Source organism: Colobus angolensis, unplaced genomic scaffold (assembly GCF_000951035.1).
Source record: "Colobus angolensis palliatus isolate OR3802 unplaced genomic scaffold, Cang.pa_1.0 Scaffold21, whole genome shotgun sequence".
NCBI lineage: Eukaryota > Metazoa > Chordata > Mammalia > Primates > Cercopithecidae > Colobus > Colobus angolensis.
The window spans coordinates 8017850-8033542 of record NW_012115266.1 but is presented as its reverse complement, the minus strand read 5'-3'; the positions used below and the strand labels follow the sequence as shown (position 1 = coordinate 8033542).

Here is a 15693-nt window from a genome sequence, read left to right as displayed (position 1 = left end):
CTGCTGGGACTCTTGTCTAAGAAGGTCCTCAATGGCCACCTGGGAAAAACCACCCAATAGCTCGGGTTCCCACGCTCCAGGGATTATCTAGACTCACGCCAAGCTCCAGTCGACCTTCTTGGGGACCGGCGTCGGGGATTGGTGGAAGGAGAACGGGCTGGGGTTTGCAAAGCCCAGGTCGAGTGAGGCCTTGAGCCAGTGGATTTAGCAGTGCTAGACTGGCTTGGCAACAGGTCCATCTGCACTCGAGGTTACTCTCGGGCGTTCAATTCAATGGCTCTCTGTTTTTAAACCCTGCCAAGAAGGCCCTTTCCTCATCTTGCACTCCTAAAGGTAGTGGGCCTCTCTGGAGCCAGGGCTGCCCACCTTATCCACACCAAATGCATGGCTCAGTGATTACCCTGCACCAGCTATCTGCACCAGGGACCCCAGTCTGAAATCCTGGCGTTTATTAAAGGTGCAGCTGGTATCCCATGGATTTGAATGGGCTAGAGGGAAAAGAGCAGAGGCAAGGAGAGAAGAAAGGGTGGCTCTTGGTGGTAGTGAATAGGATGCAGAGAAAAAAGGCCTGATAGGATAGGGAAATTGGGGAAGGTGAATACTAGAGAGGCAGAAAGGAGGGATGAACTTGAAGTAGATCATTCCACTTGGAGGTCTAGGATGCGGAACTGTTTGTGGGCTTTTGCTCTCTAAGCTGTGTAGCCCCAACCCTTAACTTCCCCACCTCTTGCATCTCTAGGGGAAGGCCAGACCAGGCCGCCATAATCCAAGCTGGACAGTGGACAGGTGGTGTGGGCCAGCAGGGCCAGGGCTTATCTAAGATTGGGAAGGTCAGCAATATTGAAATTCCCTACAGCTTTCAGCCCCATCCTGTTTTACTTGCTTATGGACATTGCTTAAGCCTAGGGGGTTTGTGATGCTATTTAGAACTTAGGTGGGTATGTTTCACATACCTTCAGCGCTATCTCACCTGGACCTTTCCACAACTCAGTGAGGAGGTTGGGTAAAGGTAATTCCTAAGTAAAGGACCTTCTAGATCCTGGCTGGGATCTTTCCACTCTATGTTGCTGGACTTGGGGTGGTCTGTTTCTAATTTCATAGGTAAATTGTAGAAGGTTCCTGCCCTGTCCAGGCCCTCACCAAAAGCTTTCCAGAAGGAAAAGTCAAATACAATGGATTTGGTCTGATTATTCTGTATTGTTAAACATATTTTCTTACGTGAACGCTCAGTCTGGCAATTGCCTTGACCTTTCTGGTTTTGTTACCATATCAGATTGATTTATTTCATCCTTGTTCTGGATGTTCTCAGTGCTTACCTGACCTTAACACTGAGTTCCCTCCAAAAGTCAGTGCTCACATCTCTCCTAGCAGAGGATTAGGATGCCCTACCCTTCCCTGACCTTTTCTCTGTCTCATAAAAACGTAATAGTCTTTTCATTTCTGGTCCTGCTCCAGTGCTTTCTGTATAACTTTCATGAACTATAAACCTGGCATCTTGGATGTTAGTTGCTTTGTTACTCTCATAAGCTAGGGTGAGAGCCAACCTGGGCTGCAAACAGATCTAGAATTGAAGAAAGATGTCATTACTGGGCTCATTCACCGAGTGTTGTCACTTGACTGAGCCCCCGCTCCTCATCTATAAGGTGCACCTGTACCTGTTTCAACTAATCTGATTTGTAGCAAAGCACCCCAGCAACTGTAACCACCAGATGAATGCAATAGGGTGTTTTCAGGCAAACGAGAATAAGAACAAGGATTATGAAACAGCTAGAATGGAAAGTATGCAAAGAGGAATTTGGAAGAAAAAATTTAAATCTATGCTAGCTTTATTTGGTGTAGCAACACGTAAAAACAATCCCTGTCCCCAGAGCTTCCTGTCTTCTAAAATAAGACTTTTGGGGTATGAAATACATGAACCGGGGATACAGAATTGAATGATGGTGATGGTGGAGTGAGCAGCTGGGTTCTCTTTATTTTGTTTTGTTGTTTTGTTTTGTTTAAACTGTCCAGGACCAGGTTGGAAAAAGGCCTTGAGCAGCATAGGGTAGGTGGGGCATGTGGAAAGAGGACCTAAAGAGAGAGGCAGAAACAGGCTACCGAAATCCAGAGACACCTTGTCTAGGCTGTTGAGCAAGTGGCTTTACCCCTTTGGGTGATGGTTTGTTCCCCAGAGCAAGGGGAGTGACAATTTATGGACCAGGCACAGTCTGGGGAGAGACTGATCAGAAGACAGTTTGGATTCCCTGGAACATTCCCAGGCAATGTTCTGAGCCCATCACAGTGCAATCATTCCTAACACCAGCCTGGAAACAGGTCGGAAGTCAAGAAAGTCATTCTCAGGACAATCTCGGAAGATCAGGAGGACAATCTGGGGCCTCAATAGGGCATTTCCTTTTTTCTGAAGAAGAAAATATCCAGGTAGTCAGGATCCATCTCCCTAGAAGGATGGGGCAACTGTTACGTGGTCCTTCCACAGAAGTTAAACCCTGGCCTTGCCTATAATGATACAAGTTGCTTGATTTTTGCAGCTTACAAAGCACATTCATAGTTTCACCTCATTTCATTCTCACATCAGCCCTGTAGGCACCTCTCATTGCTCTGAGGTATCAAACCTGGCTCAAGTGGCAGTGCTCAGACTTCAAATCAGGATCTGACCTCAAGCCTTCCCAGCTCACCTTCCTTCTCTTCCTGTTTCTACTTCTGATCTCTTCCCTTTGTTGCTGCGGTGCTTCTCTCATCTTTTCCTTGCTGTGGGCAAAAAGAACCCTCACCTACACCCTAAGAGTGTGTCTGCTCTTTTCACAGCAGTCCCACCACTGCAGAACTGTTCATCTTCAGCAACAATTCATCAGACATTAATTGAGTGTCTCCATAGCTCTGAGCTGGGCCCAGACACAAAGATGAATTATCCACAGACAGAGACCTGAAGCTGCGGGATGTGCTCCCCTTACTCTCTCTCAAGCTGGGGCTTGGATCTGGACCCTCTGCCTCCAGATATCAGCCCCCCATCCCTAACCCTTGTCTCAGCAACTGCTCCTGCCTGATCTGCATTGGTGACCTCTTAGAATCAAGGGAAGGCGAGAAGAGACCAGAGGTTTGTTCCACCTTTCAACCTGCTCTTATGTTGTTCTTGTGAAAAGGCAATAGATCTAAAGTGGAACTCTGGCCTCCTTTGGACAGGACAGGAAGGTTGTAGTATTTAGAGGCAGGGGACCTGGGTTCCAGTCCCAGCTTTATGAATTCCCAGGCCTGGAGGGCAGCTCCATCTCCCCAGCTGAGATCTGGGTGGGAGCCGTCCAATTCCTGTGGTTGCAGCCTCAGCATCCCCAGGAAGCAGTTCCGAGATGAAAATGGTGAATGGCACCAATTTCTTCATGCCCAGGTTGCCTTTGCAGGGACCTATCTCCTGTGCAGCCCTGCCTTTCTGCCCTCAGGGTAGTGCATGGACCCTGTGTTATGGGGGAGGCTCTCACTGCGGGGCTTTTTGGCCACAGAGCATGGCCCCACCAGCCTCTATTGCTTCTTGCCTTGGAGGGGACATGGCATAGGGGCTTCCTGCCCTGCCTGCATCTCTCTGCTGCAGAAAGGAAGTCATCGTCCCTGTCTTGCTCTTCATTTCCACTGGAGAATGCGAGGGTCCCTCCTGTGCATCTCCACACTCTTAGATCACTTGTTCCGTAAAGTTCTGGTCCGCAGGGCTGCCACCTACTGCACTGTATGCCCTGAGCTTGCCTGTCCTGCACTTCCCAGGTCCTGGGCCAAGTGCCCAGTTGTGCAGTATTCGATCAGAGATTAGCCTTGCCCAGCAGAGGACGTGGGCACAGCCATAAACAAATCCTGGCACCAGGTGCTCGGTGGATGGCAAGCAACTGTGAGTTGTACCCGGAGTTGGGCAGGGGCAGGGAAAATATCCCTGTGGAGAAGTTGACTGGCATCAGAGCTGGGTGACAGCAGAAGCAGGAACTGGCAAAAAGCGAAGTGTGACATGCACTTCGGAATCTGGGTGTTCTGACATCCCCACCTCACACACCTGCCCTGCCGGGTGTGTGCAGCTCTGCTTTCTCCACCTGTTTGCCAATCTTTTCTCTTCCCCATGTTCCAGGTCCTCTTCCTGGAAAGTCTCTGGCTTCTCTCCTGTTACACGAGGATAGAGTGCGGTTCCAATTCTTGGTCCAAAGACAATGTTTGGGTTGGCCCTCCCTTGCCTTGAATCCTGGTCTGCCTTATACCTGCCAGACATTTCTGTAACCCAGCAGGTGCTGGGAACCTTCTGCCAGCATGTGAGACACATTTATGGCAATGGGAAGTGAGAGACAAAAAATAATTGACTCTCAGGGAGCAGGATGCTCATGTTGAAGGAAGCCTTTGTCTGAACAGCAGATAACACTCAAGGTAGCCACATGTGACTCAAACTCTGCTCAGCTCATCCCCGAGTGTGATAGTGGGCAGTTGGCTCTGCTAACCTACGCTTCATTTCTTATCTCTAAAAAAGGACCTGCCTCACAAAGTTTGGTAAAGATTCGTGGCTGATGTATGCAAGCCACTCCCGGGGCTCCATGTCTCACCTGTGTCACCTCAGCAGGTGGCAGCTGTAGCAACCACCAGCGTGGGGATGCTGGAGAAGGCTTTTGGTGTTCCAGAGGCAGAAGCCAAGTTGTGTGAAACGCGGAAGAGAACAAGTGTCTGATCATGACTGCACAGTGGAAAAGTATGATATCAGAGTGTGTTCAGCTTTGGGGTCCTGGGTCCATTCATTCCCTCGTGAGCCATCTTATGAGGCCCCGTTCCAGGCAATGGGATTATTGCAGCAAACAAGACAGGTACAGGCCTTCCCAACTGGGGCTTATGCTCCAGCAGGGGACACAGGCCATAAACAAGTGGGCATGTCACACGGTCTAATGACGAACCTTGATGACTGCTATGAAGATCTAACAGGGCATTGACCCAGGGAAGGCCCAGGGCTGGGAGAGCTCTTTTGGATGTGATGTTGGGAAAAGCCGCTTGGAGGTGATGTTGAGGCTGAGTCCTGAATGGAGGTGGCCCTGGTGTGGAAAGGAGCGTGGTATGTTCAAGGGTGGTCCACACCAGGCCTGCTCAGAAAGCTGCCACATTGACCATGGGCAAGGAGCCGATCCAACAGACTGCTCGATTTTCTGAAATGGCAGGAAGCGTGTGGCACTTGAGAAAGGAGTCCTTAAAGGCAGATGGACCTGGATTTGATCCTGGCTCTGCCACTTGGAGCCCAGGACGTTGCTTCCTGCCTCTTCATCTCAAAAGTTGGGGCTTGAGGCCTAAGGGAGTAACATGAACAACACTCCTGGCTCCCTGCCTGGCACACGCCTGTTACCCTTGGGCTCAGGGAGGTGAGGCTACCCGTGAGCCTTCTGGAAATGGCTGAGGAGCAAACCAGGTCAAGGCAGGGCTCTGTCATCTGCTCCCTTGGAGCTGGAACCTGAACTGCAGGGCTCGGGTGTTGGGGAGGCAGCAGGAGCAGAGATGAGTCCGTTTGTAAGCCACTGAATCTTGCCTTTCAGTGAAACAAGAGGAATCCGTTAGTTATCAGCCACTGCAGCTGCTTCTTAGGCAACTACCTTACCAGGGACTTCCTGTTCATTTCGCAAAGGCTGTGGTGTGATGTGAGGAGGACCAATGAAGGGGCTTTTTCAGGCCCAGCCCTGGGCCCTGACTTTGGCAGCTCCTCCGGGCCTCTCCCAGGGCCTTGCTTATTTTGCAGAGGTGGCTGAGGCTCTGGTGGGGACTGCTCACCCCACCCAGAGCTGGCAAAGCTGATCACCACTGCAACCCGGGGCTCCTCCCTCCTCACCACCCAGGGTCTCCTCCCTCCTCGCCCCCCAGGGCCGCCTCCCTGCCTGCCCCCTGGGCCTCTTCCCCAGGGCCCTGGAACAGCACATCTCTTTTCCGTGAAAATACACTTGACCTGATCCCCTGCTACTATCCCTTGTCTGCTTGGCTAGTGGGTCGCAGGCATTTTTTAAAAAACCATGGGCCCAATTTTCTGTCAGTCTGTTCTAGACACAAGTAGAACAAAGACCAAGCAAAGGACTTGATGCCAGGAATGTAGTAAGAAGATGATGGGAGACTGAAAGTTACCCTTAGGAGATCCTTACATGTGGGGGTGAAAAGATTTCCAGGAGTGGTTAGCACTTTCTCCACCTCCCCACGACGCTCTTTTTTTTTTTTTTTTTTTTTGAGATGGAGTCTCTCTCTGTCACCAGGCTGGAGTGCAATGACATGATCTTGGCTCACTGCAACCTGCCACCTCCCTGGTTAAAGCAATTCCCCTGCCTCAACCTCCCTAGTAGCTGGGATTACAGGTGTGTGCCACCATGCCTGGCTAATTTTTTTTTTTTTTTTTTTTGGTATTTTTAGTAGAGACGGGGTTTCACCATGTTGGCCAGGCTGGTCTCAAACTCCTGGCCTCAGGCAATCTGCCGCCTTGGCCTCCCAAAGTGCTAAGATTACCGCACCCGGCCCCCTCTTCTTTTTAATTTTGAAAATTTCCCAACATCCAGAAATGTCGAAAGAGCGAGCAAACACCTGTGTATCCTCAACCAATATTCACTAGTCTTAACATTTTGCCACCTTTGCGTTCTTCCTCTTTACACGTGTGCAGTTTCCTTTTGAAAATAAGCTGCGTCATTATGTGATCATATCCATAAAGTCTTCATCATTTCCTAAGAAAAAGGAAGAGATGCTCTAACAGAATCACAGTACCTTTGTCACGTTTAAGAAAATTAATAGTAATTCCTTGATATGATCGAATATCTGGTCCATATTCATTTTTTCTCATTCAACCCCCGAAAACCCTTGTATAACTTATTTTTTCCTTCAAGTGAGAGCCTTTCACATTAAATAATTGCAGGATGTTGTTTGTTTGTTTGTTTGTTTTTTGAGACAGAGTCTCACTCTGTCGCCCAGGCTGGAGTGCAGTGGTGCAATCTTGGCTCACTGCAACCTCCGCCTCCTGGTTTTAAGGGATTCTCGTGCCTCAGCCTCCTGAGTAGCTGGGATTACAGGCGTGCGCCACCACACCTGACTAATCTTTGTATTTTCAGTAGAGACGGTATATCACCATTTTGCCCAGGCTGATCTCAAACTCCTAACCTCAGGTGATCCCTGCCTCGGCCTCCCAAAGTGCTGGGATTACAGGCATGAGCCACTGTGACTGGCCTGTTCATTTTTTGAGACACGGTCTCACTCTCTTGCCCAGACTGGAGTGCAGTGGCACCATCATTACTTATTGTATCTTCCTGCCCTCAGCCTCCCGAGTAGCTGGAGTTATTGGTACAGGTCACCACACCTGGCTAATTTTGTTTATTTTTAGTAGAGACAGGTCTTGCTATGTTACTCAGGCTGGTCTTGAACTCCTGGCCTCAAGTGATCCCCCTGCCTCTGCCTCCCAAAGTGCTGGGATTACAGGTGTGAGCCCCTGTGACTGGACAAGAGTTGCAGTTTTTATATCATTTTAGTCTCTTTTAATCTAGATTATGCTTCCATACTTTTTTTTTTTCCCCCGCAAACCTGTATTTTTTTTCCCAGCTATACTGATTTTTCTGATTGTTTCTCATGGTGGAGTTTGACTGGTTTGCCAATCCTACCAATGTCTGGAAGCTTGACTTGATGCAGATTAAACAGTGTTCACCACTGGGACATTCTATTACATCCCCTCAGGGGCGCCTGGTGCCAACTCACCTCTAATAGAAATGCTAGATTTTTTATGAGATAATTAATGTAATATGCATAATGTGTATAGAAAAAAGCTGGAAGGAAAAATGCTAACATATTAGCAATAATGATCACTTTCTGGGTGATATTTATTTTCCTCTTTATTCTGCTATACCTTTTCTAACTTGACCAAAACTCAGCACATTTTTACTTTATAATTGGGGGAAAAAAGATTAAAATGTTTATCATTATAGCAGTGGTAGAGTTCGGAAAGTAATGAAAATAAAGCAAGGCATAATCCAACTATCTTAACATGTATAATAATAACCTAGATCATCCCAGGCTTTTTTTCAGGAATGCTTTTTACATAACTCTGTGTTTATTTTTTGTATACTTTATCTGAGCACATTTCCAATGCCATGGTAGTATTCGGTCTTGTTCTTTTCATTGATAACCCTGGATATGAAGGTGAGGAACTTACAAGAGGTGGTGGGTGGTGCAGTTTGTGCACCATGCAAGGCACTCAGCTCACGCAGTTGAGGCTCAAGTCCTCCCTGAGCCCCATGTCTTCCTGGTGCGTCTTCCTGGAGGGTCACCATTTCCTGACTTGCCCAAAGGCAGCCTGTGCATCTATCCACAAACCCCTGGGGAGTTTGGCATTCCTGTGCCAGCACAGAAGCCCAGGTGGCTATTGCCATTGGCATTGGGCACTAAGGGCTCTGTCCTGGAAAAATGCTAGAGACAGCATTTGGGGCCACATCACAGGAGACCCCATTTGGTGTCTGGGTGCACACGTGGAGCTGCTGCTGGTTGAGCACTGTCCTCCTCAGGGCCTGAGAGCAGACAGAGGTCGGGTCTCAGCCTCACCACTGCCCTCTGCTCTCCAGGATGCCTTCCGTGCCTTCCACCCTGACCTGGAATTCGTGGGCAAGTTCTTGAAACCCCTGCTGATTGGTGAGCTGGCCCCAGAAGAGCCCAGCCAGGACCACGGCAAGAACGTGAGTCGGGCTTGCAACCTGGGTGGGGGGTGGAGATGAGGCTAGGGGTGGCTGGGAGTCTGAGAGAGGGTCCCCTCACCCCAGGACCAGTAACTGGGGCTGGGGCAGGCAGGGGTGCTTTTGTCCTGGAGGAGCCACTGTGGATCACCTGTGGTCAGGGAGGGCCTCGGAGCCTCCCTGGGAGCTGGGGTTTGACAACAGCTAGTGGCGTCTCCTCTCTTCTGGCCAGTTTCACTTTCATTCTTCTCCATCCCTTTCCAGAAAGGTGCCAGATGACAATCTAGGGGAAAGACAGGAAAGAAACACTGAAAAATGTCATTTAATGACAAGAGTGGCTTTGGGGTCTGGGAGCACCTCTTTGAGAAAGAATGACCATTCCCTGGTCATTTCTTCATTGTCTATAGGTCAGACACTCTCCTGGGTGCTGGGTTTCCAGGACACTGACGTGTGAAAATAGCAACTCCTGAGGTTTCACGGGCTGTTTTGTTCAACAATGAAGTCCCCATGTAAATGGTGGAGCAGTGTATAGAAGGAACTTGGGACAGGAGGCAGGGGCAGGGCAGGACAGGGAGGAGAGTGGTTACAAGGAGAGGAGTGGTACCCACAGGGCATGACCAGGGTGGTCATGGAGGTCCCACCCTGGCCTCAGTGAGCCCTTCCTCCTCTTGTTGCCAGTCTGGGCTGGACCCCTCTGCTTAGCAGAGCCAGGCCAGGACCAGGGTCTCTCCTGGCCTGGACTCTTGGCCAGTCCCCCACTACCCCCATTGCCTGTGGCTTTCCTGATGAGCTGCAGGCCACCCTGCAGGTCCTCCAGAGGCCAGTGCCCCTACTCTCACATTTCCCTCCATGGTACATGAGATCACCTGCCCCGTACCCATGCCAACCCATGCTTGTCCCCTCCTGCCTCCTTCGCAAGTCCATCTCCCAGTCTCACCCCCCGGCACCTCCTGGCCTGCAGCTTACCCAGCTTTGCTTGTCTTGCCCTGTAGCTCCCTCCTCCATGGCCTTGGTCCTTGGCTCTGTCCATTGCTCTCCCTTTGTGCTGCAGACCCTGCACCACTTAGCACCCAGGCTCCCACCATGTGCCACCAGAACCACCTTTCATAGCACCCTGGTCATGCCCTGTGGGTACTGCTCCTCTCCTAGTATCCACTCTCCTCCCTCTCCAGCCCTGCCCCTATCTCTTGTCCCAAGTTCCTTCTTTCTCGCAATGCCATTGTGTTCCCAGGGCACTCCTTGATTCCACTTTGCCTCCCTGGCTCCATGTGCCCAGGGCTCACAGCCCCCTCCTTCCTGCCTCAGCTCGCCCTCCTTCCTGCCTCAGCTCGCCCTCCTTCCTGCCTCAGCTCGCCCTCCTTCCTGCTTCAGCTCACCCTCCTGCCTGCCTCAGCTCACCCTCCTGCCTGCCTCAGCTTGTCCTCCTGCACTAGTTTGTGTTGTCCCAACTCAACCCCTCAAGACCCAACAGTGTGCACAGAGCAAGTGGTGCTCTGTTGGGTGGCAGAAAATGCAAGTTTTCTTTTTCTCTTTTTCTTTTTTTGTTTTTTTGAGACGGAGTTTCGCTCTTGTTACCCAGGCTGGAGTGCAATGACACGGTCTCAGCTCACCACAACCTCTGCCTCCGGGTTTAAGCCATGCTCCTGCCTCAGCCTCTCAAGTAGCTGGGGTTACAGGTGCCTATCACCACGCCCGGCTAATTTTTGTATTTTTAGTAGAGATGGGGTTTCACCGTGTTGACCAGGCTGGTCTCAAACTCCTGACCTCAGGTGATCTGCCCGCCTCGGCCACCCAAAGTGCTGGGATTAAACTTTTCTTTTTTAAAAAAGTGTGGTTAACCATTTCAGTCATTTGAAGTGTACAGTTCAGTGGCATTAAATAAGCACATTTACATTGTTATGTAACCATCACTGCCATCAGTTGTCATCTTCTCCAAATTGAAATTCCACATCCATTAAACACTCACTCCTCATTCTCCCACCCCTCAGCCCCTGGCAGGCACCATTCTACTTTCTGTCTCTGAATTTGACCTCTCCAAGGACCTCCTGTATATGGAATCATACAATATTTGTCCTTTGGTGACTGGCCTGTTTCCCTTAGCATGATGTCTTCAAAGTTCACCCACATTGTAGCATGTGTCAGAATTTCCTCCCTTTTCAAGGCTGAGTAATGTTCCATTGCATGGATAGACCACGTGTTGTTGATCCATTCATCCATCATGAGATCTTTGGGTTGTTTCTACCTTTTTTCCCATGTGAATAGAGCTGCTATGAACACAGGGTGTACAAAATGCAAGCTTTTGAGTCAAAGCCTTTCTCTGTCACTCTTACCTAGCTGTGACAAATATACAGGGCCCAGGGCTGTGTGGAGCACGTGGCAACAGCACCTATTGTAGGGACTCCTGCAGGGTTGAGGCTTGTGGCTTGGCCCCCTCTTGCCACAGCTTCTCTGGGTTGTCCATTGGCTGTTGAAATGGCAGCCCAAGACATATGTTCCCTCCAGAGTGGCTGGTGGCTGACTCCTTTCCCTGTGCTCTTGGTCAACAGTCAAAGATCATTGAGGACTTCCGGGCCCTGAGGAAGACGGCTGAAGACATGAACCTGTTCAAGACCAACCACGTGTTCTTCCTCCTCCTCCTGGCCCACATCATCGCCTTGGAGAGCATCGCGTGGTTCACCGTCTTTTACTTTGGCAATGGCTGGATTCCTACCCTCATCACGGCCTTTGTCCTTGCTACCTCTCAGGTGAGGCGTGACACCCTCACCTCTCCCAGCTGACAGAGGCCTGGTGCCTGTTTGCTGAGGCTGTGACAGCTTGTGTGACCCTCTCTTCCCAGGCCCAAGCTGGATGGCTGCAACACGACTATGGCCACCTGTCTGTCTACAGGAAACCCAAGTGGAACCACCTTGTCCACAAGTTTGTCATTGGCCACTTAAAGGTAAATGTCAGCAGCCCTGGGCATCTGTCCTGTTGGACAGCAGTTGAGACAGAGGGACCAGGATTCCTCTCTGCTCCGTGCTCTGAGGCTACAGGGTGACAAGGCAGGTGTGCCTATGCTGTGGGCCATGGTGACCCTCCATTCTGCTGGCTTCCTGAGCCCCGTCTCTCGATCAGTTCTGACCCATGAAGACACAGTGTACTGCTCACTGTGAAGACAGGCACACCCTTTCTTGTCTGTTGGCTCAGCGGATTGTAATGTTTGATGTTCCTTAGCTAAGGACTCATCTGACAAATCTGTTTTCGTTTGGGGACAGTAAAGTAGCAGTTTTTTTTTTTTTTTTTTTTTTGAGACGGAGTCTCACTCTGGTCACCCAAGCTGGAGTGCGATGGTGTGATCTTGGCTCACTGCAACCTCCACCTCCAGGTTCGAGCAATTCTCCTGCCTCAGCCTCCCGAGTAGCGGGGATTAGAGGCACCCACCACCATGACCAACTAATTTTTGTATTTTTAGTAGAGATGGAGTTTTGCCATGTTGGCCAGGCCGGTCTCGAACTCCTGACCTTGTGATCCACCTGCCTTGGCCTCCCAAAGTGCTGGGATCACAGGTGTGAGCCACTGTGCCCGGCCAGTAGCAGTCTCTTTTGATGAGTTGGTATGCTTCCTTTCACTGGGGATATGAGCTCTTTAATACATTGTGCTGGGTGTGGTGGCACACACCTGTAATCCTAGCTACCTGGGAGGCTGAGGCAGGAGAATTGCCTGAGCCCAGGAGTTCGAGACCAGCCTGGGCAACATAGTGAGACCCCCCATCTCTTAAAAAAAAAAAAAAAAAAAAAGAAACACATTATGTTCCTCTCTTCCCCTCAGAAGCCAAGAGGTGCAAAGCAGCATTTGAAACAGCAACTATCTTTAGTCTGTGTTTTTGGTGCGCCCATTCTTTCCTTCCTCATCTGGCATTTATGCTTTTATCTTTATTTTAGCCTTCTGTCATATATGAGTCCTTTATGTTAAGCCACTTCAAATACTCTTTGGAAATAAGCGTGGTACAAAAAGTAAATGTCATCCTATAAGGCCTCAGATAGGGGACACCAAACTATGGAATGATCAACTGGCCCAAAGGACAAAAGCCGTTAGAAGTGCAAGAGTTAAGCAAGTTCCAGTCTCACCTCCCCCTAGATGAGGAAGCAGAGCACGGAGGCTCAGCACGTCTGTAGAAAGACGAGCCGGAATTGCCAATGGCCTTGTTCTGATCTGATAGGCATCATTATCTCCTCAGTTTTGAAAATGAGTCTTTGCCAACTTGCTCTCTGAAATAGACCGTCCCCATCCCAGCCCAACCCAACAGTACCTGCTTCCTGAGAAAAGTGGGGTCCTAAAGATTCCATCCCTCCACACCCTGGCAAGGGAACAGCTACATGTCGGGTGTAGCTTATCCCCTCTTCCACCCAGACCACAACGGGGCCCTTGGCTTGCCAGCTGCAGATCCCATTGGTGGCCAACCACCCCTGAGCTGGTCACCAGTTTCGCAGCGAGCAGCTTGCCTGGCCCTGAGCCTGAAGTGGCCTGAGAACCTGGTCTCTGTCCAGAATCTCAGGGGCCAAGGGAGAGGGTGCACATAGTGCAGTGCTTTGTTTCATTTTATACTCTTCTCTGTTGGATCAAACCCTCCTCAGTATGGCAAAGTAACATTTAACTCCTGACCCATGTTAGCCCTCACACACTTAACAAAGATGGGCTGTGTCCTGCTTCCAGATTCTGGGCAGGGGCCAGGCAGGGGGGACCGTTCCGGTCCAATGGCCCTCAGTCCTTGAGAGGCCCCAGAGCACGGCTCTTGCGTCAGGCGGGAGATGGGGCCAGGACAGAGGACTGGTCTCTATGTAGAACGTGGATGACAGCAAATAGGGTCCTTGGGCTTGGGGATGTGGGCTCCACTCATGGCCCGCCAGCTCCCACTGGCTATGTCCTTGGTGCTGTGTCACAGAGCCAGGCCAAGGACATGGACATGCGGCTCACTCAGGGGTGCCCCAGAGTAGGGAGGTCAAGCTTGCCCAAAATTGACTCCAACACTCAGCAGGTGCATGACCATGGAGAAAAATCTTGTAGGTCTGTGTCTCTTCCCATCACTGGGAAAAAGGGAACTGGCTGCAGGGAGGTCCTCCAGGGCCTTGCCAACTCAGATGTCTTATCACAAGCTGGAGAGACCTGTGAGTAGGTTACCAGGGGCTGTAAGAGGCTGGGACCCCCTTCTTCCTGTTAACCGCACTGCTAATGGGATTTCATGGGAGTTCTCCACATCCTGACCTTCTGTTTGCCTTCAGCCCATGTCACGCCCAGCAGACATTTCTTCCAGAGCGTGATCTTTTACAAAGACTATTCTGAGGTTAAAACTCTTTCATAGTTCAGCACTGTACTTAGGATAAAATGCAAACTTTGACCAGGCACAGTGGCTCACGCCTATAACCTCAGCGCTTTCAGAGATCGAGGCAGGAGGATCGCTTGAAGCCAGGAGTTTGTGACCAGCCTGGGCCACATAGCAAGACCCTGTCTCTACTAAAAATAAAAAAATTAGCCGGGGGTGGTGGTGCATGCTTGTAGTCCCAGCTACTGGGGCGGCTGAGGTGAGAGGATGGCTTGAGCCTGGGATTTGAAGGCTGCAGTGAGCTGTGATGGTACCACTGCACTCCAGCGTGGATGACAGAGTGAGACGCTGTCTCTAAATAAACAAATGCAAGCTGAAAGGCCCAGTGCCATCTGGGCGCTGCATCTGTAATGGACATCACCAGCCTTTCTGCAGCCTCATCTCAGGCCACCAGGGCCAGGATTAGAGTAAAGCAAGTAAGACATTCGCCTAGGGTATAAAATCTAACGGGACACCAGACAAATTCAGTTTTCAAGAAAAATGATGTTTTAATGCAACGTGGTTTTGTTTTGTTTTTTGAGATGGAGTTTCACTCTTGTCACCCAGGCTGGAGTGCAATGGCGTGATCTCAGCTCACTGAAACCTCCATCTCCCAGGTTCAAGCGATTCTCCTGCCTCAGCCTCCCAAGTAGCTGGGATTACAGGTGTGTGCCACCACGCCCAGCTAATTTTTTTGTATTTTTAGTAGAGACGGGGTTTCCCCATGTTGGCCAGAGGGTTTTGAACTCCTGACCTAAGATGATCCACCTGTCTCGGCCTCCCAAAGTGCTGAGATTACAGGCATGAGCCACCGTGCCCGGCCTGCAATTTGTTTTTTTTTAAAAACAAAATTAATGCAAAAACAATCCACAATGAACAAAATATCAAAATTTTAAATAAAGATCAGGATGAACTGAGGCAAATGAAAAAACATGCACCCCTCTATACATGTTTGTGTGTCATTTTTTTAATGGATTTTTTTTTCCAGAGCATTAAAGTAGTTGAAAAAATATTTAACAATGAAGAAGTTGACGTATTAAAAGTCATAACATTCTAAGTGTAAATGCTTTATTTATACCAAAACAGAGTTTATTATACTTTTGCTTCATTTGAATGTAATCAAAAATCAGTTAAGGCCGGGCGTGTTGGCTCGGCCGGGTGTGGTGGTTCATGCCTGTAATCCCAGCACTTTGGGAGGCTGAGGCAGGTAGATCACTTAAGGTCAGGAGTTCGAGACCAGCCTGGCCAACATGGTGAAACCCTGTCTCTACTAAAAATATAAAAATTAGCTGGGCGAGGTGGCGTGCCTGTAATCCCGGTGCTCGGGAGGCTGAGACAGGAGAATCACTTGAACCAGGGAGGTGGAGGTTGCAGTGAGCAGAGATGGTGTCAGTGCGCTCCAGCCTGGGCGAAGAGTGAGGCTCTATCTCAAAAATTAAAAATAAAAATAAAAATTATTTAAGCTAATCGCTTGGTTAACGGAAACCATCAAACTCAGCAATTCTTTCCATTGAAAATGAAATGAGGCCAGGTGCGGTGGCCTGTAGTCCCAGCATTTTGGGTGGTTGAGGTGGGCAGATCACAAGGTCAGAAGATCGAGACCATCCTGGCTAACACGGTGAAACCCTGTCTCTACTAAAAATACAAAAAATTAGCTGGGCGTGGTGGTGGGCG

General features: G+C 49.8%; 1 protein-coding gene across 2 annotated transcripts in view; it reads left to right on the top strand.

The window, feature by feature from the left end:
* Window positions 1–15693, top strand: part of FADS2 (fatty acid desaturase 2) — a 108298-nt gene that overhangs the window by 69227 nt on the left and 23378 nt on the right. For both annotated transcript variants that reach the window (XM_011942715.1, XM_011942714.1), the window contains exons 2-4: window positions 8574–8684; window positions 11228–11425; window positions 11518–11619. In XM_011942715.1, coding sequence (XP_011798105.1) covers window positions 8574–8684; window positions 11228–11425; window positions 11518–11619 — 411 coding nt within the window. The remainder of the gene's footprint in view (window positions 1–8573; window positions 8685–11227; window positions 11426–11517; window positions 11620–15693) is intronic.